The 13,901-nt window shown below is 35.7% G+C and overlaps 1 protein-coding gene across 1 annotated transcript in view; it reads left to right on the plus strand.

Annotated features, from left to right (window-relative positions):
• The window catches only part of glis3 (GLIS family zinc finger 3), a 30,318-nt gene extending 16,417 nt beyond the window's left edge, over nt 1-13,901 (plus strand). Inside the window, exons 5-10 of the mRNA XM_038279025.1 lie at nt 1,801-1,962; nt 2,070-2,180; nt 8,017-8,131; nt 8,303-8,375; nt 11,138-11,211; nt 11,958-13,901. Of these exons, the coding sequence (XP_038134953.1) occupies nt 1,801-1,962; nt 2,070-2,180; nt 8,017-8,131; nt 8,303-8,375; nt 11,138-11,211; nt 11,958-12,079 (657 nt within the window). The 3' untranslated portion in view covers nt 12,080-13,901. The remainder of the gene's footprint in view (nt 1-1,800; nt 1,963-2,069; nt 2,181-8,016; nt 8,132-8,302; nt 8,376-11,137; nt 11,212-11,957) is intronic.

The following is a 13,901-nucleotide window of genomic DNA, read 5'->3' on the forward strand; positions in this document are numbered from 1 at the left end:
CTTCCAATGTCAGACATTAAACCTGCAGAATACCGCCTGCATGGTGCTGCCTTTCATAACTGCATTTTTAGCAGTCTTATAGTAAACCTTAATGTTTATTAAAAATAACAACTTTAATTTGTTATTTTGCCTTTTGTTATAATTCTTAGCAGCCCAATGCTGCCAAGGTGATTTAAGATGTATGTTTCAAAAACGATCAGAGCCTTTGCTATGAATGTATAAACACTGACCCCTGCTGGTCATATTGCAAACATAACATATTTATGGTCTAATCTGATAAGGACATCATTTTGGAAAATGTAAGCATTAAAACAAGTGGTTTGTAAGGAAACTAAACCTTATTACTCTGAACTGAAGCCTATAACTGTAAAAGCATATGCAAAATATTTAGATCATTTATACTTAATTATTAAGATTTGATTATTGAATTAAATTTAAAATCTAGGGTATGCATTTGTTTTCAGTTGACTCTGCATAGAACCATATTTTCTTACAACTAAACATGTTTTGGGGTTTGTCTCCAACACATTTTCACATGTAAGAAATCATTGCATTCCTATTTGCAATGGAGAGGCATTACCATTACTCATCATAATATATAAATATGCTTTAGTGTAGCTCAAACTGTACATTTATGGTAGCTGTTTTGCCTGAGCGGCAGCCCCCACCCCGATCTTATACTTACAGTATCACGCGCTCTAACAGGTTTCCTTTCAGGATTGATCTGTATTTAGCTCCCTTCATTCTACTGTCTCACTATCCCTGCTGAATGAAAGCACACTGCATAATAGTTTAGCCTCCATGTATCACATTGTAGATGATAGGTTGGAGGTGATGTGCAGTGTGAAAGCAAAAAAAAAAACAGATGACAGAACATCCTCTTTGTGGCATTTACTCTTACCTCCAGAGGTTTTTATAAATTTCAAACAGGACTTCTTGAAACTTTATTTCAACAATTCCTTTCATATTTCAACTTTTTCACAAAGGCCAGATTTGTAAATCACACCACCAGTTGCTTGATGTAACTTCCCCAGAACTACAGTGCGCTTCTTGGATGCTTCTCTCATCAATGCCTAACTAGCCCAGTCTGGTCAGGTGAGGCGGACAGCCATGTTTTGGCACTGTAGGATTGTGGTTCGACTCTTATCTTCCATTTTCGGATGACGGACTCAGCAGTGCTTTATGGTATTGCTTTATAACCCAACCATGGCTTAAACTTCTCCATGATGTTATCCTTTATGTACCTGCTACATTCCTTTGATTCATAGTTTATTAAAGTTCTCTAAACAACCTCCTAGGTCTTCACAGAACAATGATGCATGTAATTATTTACTTATTTTAAGCAATTATAAACAAGGGAATGCTATTTAAGAACTGTGTTTTTCTGAAAATTTATCGAAAGGCTCTCTTTTTTACATATGTGTCAGATTAAAAGGGGGGAATTAATTTGATTTGTACTTGTAAAGAAATGATAAAACCTACCCTTCTCAGTTCAGGACTGTATATTAAGATCTATCAGCAGACTAACTCTGACAAAAGAGTATCAAACTTTATCATTCTAATTTTACTTGATTTATTTAAAGGTGGTTGTGTGTCCAAATATTTGTTTCAAGGCAGTTTAAAAACATTTTGGTTCTGTCTTTTTAAAGATGATTCTCTGACTTTTATGAATTCGGGAATCATGAGAAAATAACACATTTTATTTGATTGTGACTCGCTTCAAACCTTTTCTCGTTTTTAAATCTGCCAACCTATGAGTTGGTCTCAATCTAACCGCACTTTATATTTATCCTGTCACAGTTTGAAGGATGCAACAAGGCTTTCTCTCGGCTTGAAAACCTGAAGATCCACCTGCGCAGCCACACAGGGGAGAAGCCCTATCTGTGTCAGCACCCAGGGTGCCACAAAGCGTTCAGCAACTCAAGTGACAGAGCTAAACACCAGCGAACACACCTGGACACAGTGAGTGGTAGCTCATAACAATCAAACTGTATAATTAGAGATGTTATTTCAATTCTTTGGATCAGTATGTGCTCACCTACAAGGTTTATATGTCCGTGGTTGTGCAGAAGCCATATGGCTGCCAGGTTCCTGGGTGTGCAAAACGTTACACTGACCCCAGTTCTTTGAGGAAACATATGAAGTCCCATTCTACCAAAGAGCAGCAGTTAAGAAAGAAGGTGAGTTTACTAACTTTATTTCAGTGTCACATGTATATATTGCATTTTCTTCATGTGTCATATATATATATATATATATATATATATATATATATATATATATATATATATATATATATATATAAAGCATAATGGGAGATTCAAATTTCATGAAAAATAATGTGTGATGTGTTTGTAGAAGAGCTCAGGCATTTGTCTTTAGAGGCTTATGATGAAAAATTAACTTCACTTTCTCAACATGACAGCTGTGCACATGAAATAAGCCTCTCTAACATACAGTATGTGACATATTTCATTTCATTGTGCTTTCCTTCATCCTAATTAGCTCTGTGACAGGCTTTCCATCCCACTCACTTAGCTGTGGAACTTAACTGTACACAGAAGATCATTATCTTTAATTAAAGGTGTGCATGCAGTTAGAAATGACTAGCAGTAGGGTTTGTCAATTTATGCACACTTAGGTTAACAGAGGCAGAAAAGGGTCTCACAAAATGACTCAGTCATGTTTGTCTTCCTTGTGTTTTCCCACTGAGGCGCACTCCATTAAAAGTTGCACTTTACAGTAGTGCAATTTTGCTATTAGGATTTTTGCATCTGAGTAAAAAAAGGTTTTACATTTTCAAGCGTGTGTCATCTTAGATTCTAACAAGATAATTGGGAATTTGCAAAGATATGTTTGGTTTTATTGTCATTGTCATCAAAAGTCAAAAAGCCTTTATTGTACAAAGATAGTTTCTTGTCATATTTGGGTGTCAAATGCAGTAATGTGAAGCTATTAGACGAAGAGGTAGACAGAATGGTTTTGCGCAGGGCAAGCAGGATATGAAGCAGAGGGGGGGAAACAAAGAATCAGATGTGAGAAAGGCTCTTTACATAAAAATAAAAGAATTTAACTATGAACAAAAAACCACTGAGTTAATATACTCAGCACAACAAATGAACCAAAGTGGTAATCAAAGGAAACCAGGTGCAGCAAGGGAAGGATAAAGAAATGCACATTAAGATAAGGAGATTAATCGAAAGCTCAGTTGATACTAAAAAGAAACTAAAAACCACAGAATAAAAGATAGAGATTCAAGAGAAATATATTTTAACTGCACCAAAAAGGAAAGAACAAATTTAACAAATGAAGAAAAGTAAGAACAAATGCATTGACATATATGACAAGACATTGTGACTTACCTACAGACTTGTTTTTAAACCGGATCCAATTCTTGATGTATCCGATGTATCTGTATATTGAAAGTGTTTACCCACTTTATTATGGGGACAAAAGTTTCACAACATAAACATATAAAAAAAAAAAACAAGATAATGCTGAAAACAAATAAAAAAAACAAAAACATTTAGAGTTCTAATTTGTAAGACTTTTTTTTTTTTTAGAAAGCTGCAATGTGACACCTTTATTGTTTTCTCCTAAAATATTTTTAAAATTTGCTCAAAACACACCAGTCTGAAATAGGCATATTTAATTTCCTGCATAAAGATTATTAGAGTGTGGGATAAGGAAAACTTTCTGCATGTCTTTTGCTTGTTTTATCCTTTTTGCCACATTGTTAAGTTAACTGCCTTTCCTCATATAGTGCAGTTTCAAGTCATGGAACTCCAAAGCGCTTAAGGCTCCATTCAGTCATTCATCCATTCTTGCACTGATGGTAGCAAGCTACACCAGTGATTCTTAACAGAGGGTTTCATACCCCTAGTGGTCATTGCAAGGGGTACATTAAAATGTTTTATTTCTCCGATAATTATATAGGGCTGGGATCTTTTCTACTTTATGAGGACCCAACTAAAACATAAAACAAGCATTTTTAAACCAAAAAGTATGTTTTTCTCTCAGTTCATCTCTAACTTTGACACACATCAAAACCAAGCAGAGGAACAGACTGGTTGTAGAGAACAGCCTGGTATCAGCTGCTTCTCCACTCCTAATCAAAGCAAGCTCAGGTGTCATCAATGATGAAAAGAAAGTAAGACAAATGAAGTCAGTCTTATTATAATTATTGTTCAGTATTTTGTTCTCATTTCATCAAGTTTAAATGTGATTTTATGGGAGTAACTCAGAGAAGCTCCAGTTTTATGAAGGCAGATTAATAGTAGGATTTTATTCTGTATATAATTTGATTCTGCACTAGGTTCCGGGCAACATATTTATGTTGTTTTTTTGTATTTGACTTGGGAAAAATAACCTGCCAATTAATGAAATGCTAAAGTTAAAAAGATTAAATACAATACTTTTTATTTTATAATCCACTTTTTAATCAATACCTTTGACTGAGAGGGTGCTCATGGTAGGACAAATTGCGCAAAGGGGTACACAAGTCAAAAAAGGTTAGGAAACATTGAACTACACTGTAGAACAGAAGCTGCGAATATCCCACGATATTCTTCATTATTTATTTGATTGCATTGATTGAGTACTGCAGACAAACACTTGCCAGAGTTCAGGTCAGAAGTTAAGATTTAACAATAAGATATAAACTTAACAAAATCATTTTGATGGCAAAGTTTAAAATGCTAACAAATTTCCCAAAATACATGATCCCCAAAACCTTTGAGAAAATTTTCTGTGGACTGCAGAGGCAAAAGTGAACATTTTTGGAAGGTGATCATCCTGTTATATCTTCCATACCGTAAATTAATATACTATTTAAGAAAGAAAAAAAAAACATGCTTCTATTAAAACGTGGAAGTGGAACTTTAAGGGAATGCTTTACTTCCTTAGGACCTGAAAACTAGTTGCTATTGTTGGAACCATGAAAACTGTAAGGCCATCTGTTTATGACTTTACCTGCTGTTATATGACTTTAAGGAATGCCTTTTATCCTTAAAACCAGTGTAGCTGAATGAAAACATTTCTGCTTTAAAGAGAGGATCAAAATCCCTCCTCAGTGACTTGATGGAAGTTACTACATAGGTGGCATGAATAGTTATTTTATTTGGGTGAATTTAGATTTTCTAAGGCCTTTTAACTTAAATAATTATTTGTTTAAAAATGCAAATAATTTAAAAACTGTTGTATTCACTTGGATATTCGTTGTTGTTTGCATGTCAGAAGAAGCAAAGTCTGAGAAGTAAACTTTTCCTAATTTACTCTGAAACTTAAAACATCCTGAATTGCATTGCCTATTAAATAAAGCTATCAATAAATATTAGGCATTAACACAAAGTCAAGGCATTTATTAGATAAGCAAAATGATTATCAGCCAAGTTTAGATAATATAAGTTTTTTAATCTTTACCAGTGGTATTCGGATTGTCCTTACATGCCTCTGGATTCATAAAACATCTGATAAACAGATGCTTTATTTGATTTCTGCACATTTTCTAAAATGTTGAAGCTGATGACTCATTAGATGAGGCTTTCACACTTTTCATCAGCAAAAAATGACTAAAGTAAAAAATTTATGTAGCTTTTAATCAATCATGCATGACGGCTTTAAGCCAATTCAAAGTAGCCTTGATTCAGGGTTGTCGGCTGATTTCAAACATTAACTGCATTCTACAGATTAGCTTTGACTTTTATAATGAAAATTCCAGAAAATTATTAATTTGTTATGTTATATGTAAATATGTGCTTTCTACTGGTCACATCTTCTGAAAACATCATTGTCTCAATGCTTGGTTTATCGGTTTATTTCTTTATCTATTTGTATTGTAGTATGTAGTAGCAGTGAAAACCACGTATAAGAAAGTTATTTGTCCCATCAGCCATATTTTTTCTAAGTCACCTTTATTTGGTTTTCTTTGTTATATCTGTCATTGTTAACAGCTGAGGGGCAGGAGAAACATTATTTTCTGGGGCACAAGGCCACAGGGAAGGATGTGGTCATCGTGAAAAAATTCCCTGAGAACAATCTTACAAAAAGTGGTTTGGATCAGTTTCCTTAATTTTATAGCAGTAGAAGTAAATAGTTGCAGACCTGCTCAGTGACTTTAGACTTACACAACACGTATTGTCATTTTGTATACACAGAGTCTATACAAAAAGAAATTTCATTTTTTTACAGCTTTCATGAAATTTTCTTTTCTTAAAGTGCAGCAGTGATCAAATGTAAACAGTATAGGAGAAAAAAAAACATAGTGCAAAAAAAAGTGTATTGATACGGAAGTTCAGAGCATTAAGTATATATGGTGCTATTATATAGTGTTTTGGTTTGATGTTGTCAGTGTGATGCAGAGTCTGTGACATGATTTATAGTTTTCCCAATAGTTCAGCAGTCTGATGGCGATAGGGAAGAAGCTGTTTTGGATTCTGCTGGACCTGCATAAAATGTTGCAAAGCCTCTTCCCAGAGGGCAGCAGGGAGAACAGTCCATGCAAGGGTGTAAGCGGCTTGGGACACGCAGCGCTGGGATGAAATGTCTCTTATTGAGGGAAGAGAAGCCCCTATGATCTCTGCTGTCTCACCACTCTTCTCAGCTTCTTCCAGTCTGCTGCACTGCAGCAACTGCACCAACAGTGAGACAGCTGGTCAAAACAGTTTCTATAGTGCTTCTGTAGAAGGTCGGGTGGGGTAGATGGGCTCTCCTCATCCTCCGCAGGAAGTACATGTGCTTTTGTGCCCTTTTGACCAGTGGAGTGGTTCCGTCGGTAGGCGAACTAGAACGGGTCGAATGTTGGCAGCAGACTGGAGCAATGTGTTCTTTTACCAGCCTTCAAAGGACTTCATCATGATGCGATAGGCCGGGAGTAATTGAATGAGGTGACCTGAGGCTTCTTTGTGACCAGAATGATAATAGCAGACTTAAAGCATGCTGGCACTATAGATTGTTCCAACGAGGTGTTAAAGATGTCTGTGAGGACACCAGCAAACTGACTTGCACATTTCTTGTACACCTGCCCTGGTATGTTATCGGGGCCTGGGGCCTTTCGTAGGTTGACTCTCCTTAGAGTTTTCCTCACTTTAGCTACATCCAGGTTGAGTGCCTCCTCTCCTTGGTGTGGAACAACTTTCACTGCTGGAGTGCTGTTTAGTGCCTCTAACCTTCAAAAGAAGTTTTTTAGTTCATTTAGGAAGCATCAGCAGCATCCAACAGGAGGGGAGGGTGTGTTGTAGTCTGTGATTGCACATATGCCTTGCCACATCCTCCTGGTGTTGCTGGTTTTATGGAAGAGATCCTGGATCTTCTGGCTTTGATTCTGCTTTTCTGATCTGATACATTTCAAGTTGGCACTGTCCTCAGTGCCCCTCTATTGCAAGCTTTGAAAGCTTAGTTCCATGCTTTTAGCGATTTCCGAAACTCCCCTTTCATCCAGGGTCAATGGTTTGCCGGTGGCTATGTTCTTTGTGATCCATTTGCTCATGTAGGATGACACAGTCATGGCACACTCATCTATATTTATTTTGTTGTCATAGGTTGCTGCAGCTTTGAACATGTTCCACTCAGAGCATTCAAAACAATCCTGGAGTTTCTCCATGGCCCCCTCAGACCACACTCTGACTTCCTTAACTGTTGGTTTCCCCCTGATTAGCTGGGGCCTGTATGCAGGAATTAGCACGACAGAAAGGTGTCTGATGACCTGAGGTGGGGCCGGAGCAGCGCAGAATGCATCTTTGATGTTAGAGAAGGCTAAATCTAAAGTTTTTTGACCCCGAGTTGCAAAGTCCGTATGTTGGTAGAAATGAGGGAACACAGTCTTCAAGTTAGCTTGGGTAAAATCCCAAACAATGACGAAAACGCCCTCTGTGTATGCAGGTTGAAGCTCAGAGATAGCCTGGTATAGAGTCAGTGTTAGCATAAAAATACATTAGGTACCGAAAGAATAAACTTCCTGTCTGACTTTTATGTTCTCGATCTCTGTTTATGTTTACCTTTTTTGTGTTGGTTCTATAGATGAAATCGTCTGCAAATGCAACCCAAGACATGCTGACCGACTGTTTAACTATTCACTCTCTACATTCCAACCTTTCCCCTCTGGCGAGGATAGACAGCTTGAACCCAGCTCTTGGTGCGTCTCATGAGTCATACTTTTGTATATTTATGCTCTAACTGTTTGCATAAATGCATTTAATATTGGAAATAAAGACATCCAAAACAACAACATATGCAATTAAAACCATATAATAGGTTTCTTGATTCGATTCTCAGCCCTGAAGTATCTGTCATTTCTGTTCCAAAGGTGCAACACAAGGACAGGATACTTATAACAGTTCCCAGCTGGCTCAGATGTTCACAGTACAAGATAACTACAGGTAATAAACACCTTTAGATATTTTCATCACCATAATTTATGTTTTTATATGTTTCAAATATTTTTGCATTTCTGGAAGTACTGGTTAGCATGTCAATGAATCCCTACTTCTTTCAGCTGTGCATTCCAATTCTAGTTCTTGCTTTCAAGAAAATGTCAGCATTACTTGAAAAATAACTCGCTCTCTGTTCACCGCAAATTTGAATGCAGGCATATCTTTCAATGATGGTAATAATCAAACATTCGTTGCCATGGATTCAAGGTTCCAAATTTATAATTGTAATAATAGTAATAATTAGGAACAAAAATATTTTCTTAAAAGTTATTAAGTTTTGTTTTTTATTGTATTTCACATTTATTTATACAACTAAATCTCTATGAGATATGAGATCTCATATTGAAGAGAGTGACTCATTTTAATTAGACTGACAAAATATATTAAAACAGACTGGAGTCAGTATGATTCATACCAGAAAAAAAAGAAAGCAGCAATAAAACATTTAGCCAACCAGTGATTTTTATTATTTGTTGTTTAATGTGGGTTTGTGTAGTGGATGTTACAAAAAAAGGGAGCTTTTCACATGTAATGGCCAGAAACATTATTCACTTGTCAACCTGGGCAAAATGCCTCTTCATCAACTCTTCTTTTCAAAGAAGCTAACAAAGGATTTTTTTGTCCTCATGAGCAGCCAGATGCTTACGGCTCCTCAATGGTTGGGATTGTTCTCAGACCAGCGGTGAGCCAAAGCTTTCACTGCGGGATGTCTGAGCAGACAATCAGCCTGTGAGAGAAGTCCTCGCCTTGACTCATTGGTCTCAACCACTTGCCTCAATGGATGCTATAGCCACCACCAAGAGCTGCTGAGGAATTCAATGACTGAATCATAAAATCCAGAAAATACCATTTATGCTCTAATGAAAGAAGAGAGACAAGGCTGTAGTTAGTTTTTTTTAGTTGCTAAATCAATTGTAAAATCTTCTGAGGATTTTTTTTGTCTACTAACACACAATTCTGAGTCTAATAGTTCATCTCATTTTCATGTAGACTTAAAAATTATTCAAACATTTCAAACATGCAGCAGCTACCGAATTATAAAAAAATACAGATCTATCTGTCTTCCTTTTCTCAGAAGGGTATATTATCAAGGTTATTCCTCAATAATAGGGCTTGATGTTATTAAGTTTATTTTATGGATAAACTAACAATGTTCAAGCTGTTAACTGGCCACCACCAAAATCACCAAAAACGATTTTTTTAAATGCCTGAAAAGGCATTATACTATCTACTATTGTTTATAAATAATAAAATAATTCAACTTTATTGATCTCACATTGTAGAAATTTATCCCTGTGTTTAATCCATCCCCTTGGGGAGCAGTGGGCTGCCATTGTTGGGTGCCCAAGGAGCAGTGTGGGGTTAATGGTCTTGCTCAGAGATCCAGAGTGGCAGTCTATGGAGTGGGGATTGAACTCAGAACCTCAGGATTCCAAGCTCTATGCCCTAACCCCAAGGCTGCCCCTCCCCTACTAGGCCGCCACTCTCTTTTAACCCTTTGGCGAATCTAGCCTGCCATATAGAGGCACTATACTGGCAGAGAGTAGCCTTATGAGTATTAGTACTTAGTATGAGGCTGCAAATTCGGATTACCAAAACTAACGGGTTTAAGAAAAATATATTTTATTTTTCTTCACCTACTGGACAAACAGGTGCATTTTTTGTGCATTGGCTAGATCCAGTGTGTTTGTTGCACCAATATATGGCAGAAGTAAAGCAGATAGAAAGTCAAAAAGTATAAAAAAAATGCTTTGTTAATTTCCCACAAGGTGTTAAGCACCTTAAAATCAGCCAAACCAAACAATGAAATATCCCAGGTTTTAAGTTTTTGTTTTAATTTATGTGTTTTTCTATTGCCGCTGCCACTCTGTTTCAATAATACTGTTTACTTTACACAGCAGATGATGATTAGCAGATGATGTATATGTAGTTTAAAGTGTTTTTACACAGCAACAGAATTAAATTACTGCAATAAGACAATGCTTTAGAAGAAGTGAGGTAGGGCACTTGTGTAAAAGAAGGGTTTCTTTTCCATCCACACACATATAGAAAATATCGAGACAGAGTGAGAAGGTGATTAGTCAGTGGTTGAGCTGCATTCTAGTTTAACCAATCAGATGTCAGGGTCTGTGTTTTTGAGAGAGCTTGAAATAATTTGTGATTTACCTAAAGCAAATATCTAACAAATTTAATTAGCTACGGTTTCCATCCATAACAATTTTAAATATCATCTCGTGATTTTGATGAGTTCTTATGTATTTCTGTTTAGTTTATTGCAAAATTAGGAAAAAAATACATTTATGTATAATACGTTTCTTTTAATGAAGTTATATATAAAGATTTGCATTACGTTTTTTTTACTGAAGATTGTAACTTAAATACCATGAAACCCTTTGATAATATTTATAAGAGCTGTATTTCTACTTTTTTTTTATTATACAGTTTTACATATATAATAAAACCTTATTCAGTTTCAAATCTCTGTTTATAAAATACATGTTATAATTTTTCATTATGGTATTTAATAGAGTGAACTGGAAGCAGCTGAGGAATATGTTCAGGGTTCTCTTATTTAAAGAATGTATTTTTATTTTCCTCTATGAATAGTACATTTATTCAACCTTGAAATACTTCAGATTTGTTAATCAGCTGATCTCCAGGGACACTTCTGTGCCTTCCTCCTCCACATGTCACCCTCTCCCTACTAGCGGATCAGCACTGCTGAACAACTGTGATCTGAAGCAACTTGGCCAGCCTCCAGAGGTAGCAGATCAGAGCTCAGGTATTCAAAAGTAGAAACAAAATCTAAACTTATCAAAAGAAAAAGCATTTGCACCCCTTGAAATTTGTCAGATTACAAGAAACTTTAGTCTACAGCATATAGATTTAATCTGATGAAACATAGTTAAAATAACTCAGTTTTAATGGGAAGGAAAATGTGCCATTTTTATATTCTTCTTTACTCTAATTCAGTACAAGCAGGAAAGATTTTTTTTATTTTTATTTTTTGTTACTTTGCCAAATGTAAATCATTTAAAGAGCTTTGAACACTTGCAAGGCACAGTAGTTTGTCAAAACCATCACCTGTGCTTTGCCGTTTGTCTTTACAATAAACATTAGGAGCAGATGTCGCTTCTGTACAGCAGCAATCAAGTACCTTTCAAATACTTGTCAGCTCAAAAGGAAATAGTTTCCAACCCAGACTTGACAGCTGCAGAGATCTTGACAAGATTCTCTGGTATCAAGTGTTTGATGTGTAAGAGCAGGACAAGTAAGATAAAGTGGCACTTTCTCCTTTACCCTATAGAAAACTCCTCTAGACCCTGTATTTATGGTAGTGCTTATGGAAACCATCTTTTCTGCAGTAGTCAGTTATCACCATGGCTTGACGTCCTCACAAATAGCCTTTGAAACGCTTTGAGTAGATCATAGAAAGGTGCCAAGGACAAGTACGTTATTGCTGTTTGATTTTCTTCCTCTCCCACTGCAAACGTGTATAAATGTATTTCTGTTTGCAATCTCCTGCAGAATGTGGCGTCCACGTTCGAAATCAAGACGCCTCTGCTTATCAAGAGTTGCATGGCGGGGATTACTTCTGTATGGTGGATCACACTACGAGCAATGTCCCCAGCATTTATACAGAGGCATGAAATCACTGTTGTCAGTGATATCATGCTGATTTATCACTTTATAGCAAATAAATTGTTTAAATGTACAACTATACTGTGTAATCAATTGTGAAAGTCTCAGGAGGGCTGCTTACAGAAGAACTTCAAGGTTTTCATGTTTTTTACATGGTTTCTGAACGTCTTAGATATAACATATGGCAAGTCTTATGTTTTATCCTTTCAGGTGGCATTTTGCACAATGTCAACACTGCAATCAAAGCAAAGTATGCAAGGGATGATTTATTACAGTTTTTTCTTAGAACCGTGTCTTGGTTTCTATAGTAACAAGGCAGCCTTTATTATCTGACAGCAATGTCATACGTATTACTTGTTGCTTGAATGTAGTAATGTGCAATGAGTGTTCCTGTGCTTAGATAATAAGGCAAATGACTGTTTGTGCTCACACCAGTGGTTTTGAATGTTTTATTACCACAAATTATTTAAACTCGACAAATTGGTAAGCCCTCTATTAAAGCATGAAGTAATGCTTTTGGACTTCCTCGTTTTCATTTGTCCATATGGTAAGAGTTACGCTGTTATACTAACCAGGTGAAATCATAATTAGTTGTTTCTTGTTTGTATTTTTACAGATGATCAAAATGTACATTACTTGTTATGTGATTTTAAACTGAATTTTCTAGTTTTGCATAAGAGAAGCAAACAATTTCTTTTATCTCTTTTATGTGTGTTTTATTATATTATGTATGAATTGTCTAAAGATTTATTTTGGAAAAAAAATTTTTTACAATAAATTCCAAGGTACAATAAGTTTTATATTTTAAATTTGAGCCTAAAAGTTAAGATTTTTATCTTTTTATTCAGTAAATGGGACAAAGTCAGGGGAAGTGTCTTAGTGCAGTAGCTTGGAAATTAAACATAGCAGCACCTTACAGATGAATTTTGATACTGCTGTGGGAAGCCCAGTATGGGTGTTATAAACCAAAGTAATGAAAGGCAGTTTGTAACATAACCTGCCATTCAAAACACTAGAATTGCATTATTGTATTTTTTTATTTATTATTTTTTTATGTTATGGCTTTTAAATGCTGTCAACGACAATTGTGATCCTTACGGCGAACACTTTGGTCATTAATGCCTCAAAGCATTACATATTTAGAATAGAAGCAAAAATAAATTCCATTATTATCCCACAGTGGCTAAGAAAATGTTTCTAAATTCTAAGGCTAAAGTGTTTTGGTGGATGATCAGAAGTCGTTTCGCCTTTCCCATGTTTATTGCAACTGATTTCACACATATTTCTTGCATAAACAAAAGGCTTTTTTTGTTTTTTTAGAAGCTGCTTTTTTTTTATGTTATTTCTCTTGAAAATCAAAGAAAGTTTTTTTATTAAATTGAATTGATTAGAACTTAATTGAATTGTGACAGTTGTCCAGATGCTGCTACATCATCAATGTAAAGAAGAATCTTTGTGTTTAAGGAGTTAAACATTTAAAGGCTCTAAGGCTTTAAAGGTAAAGGCCAACAGTGTTCTATTTGTTTAGAGTTCCATTATTCCTATGAAATATAAACTCTATATCAATTCGGAAATTTGCATCATCTCAGCCTTTCTTAACATCCAACCGCCTGGGTCCAGTTGGAATCATCTTTCACATCCACTTAGTTAAAGCTAAAAGGACATACAGTTTTACTCAAATCTTTTACCAAGAGTGTTATGTTTCAGATAGATTTCACTAGTTGCTTAGCAACAACTACGACAGCTTTTCCAAAAAGCATCTGTTTAGTAAAAGCTTATCAAATAAAAAAAAAGTCTTGTGCTGTGGACACAGGTGGTTCGTAAGGCTTT

Source organism: Cyprinodon tularosa, unplaced genomic scaffold, assembly GCF_016077235.1.
Source record: "Cyprinodon tularosa strain WSP-4 unplaced genomic scaffold, ASM1607723v1 ctg1019, whole genome shotgun sequence".
In the NCBI taxonomy this organism is placed as follows: Eukaryota; Metazoa; Chordata; class Actinopteri; order Cyprinodontiformes; family Cyprinodontidae; genus Cyprinodon; species Cyprinodon tularosa.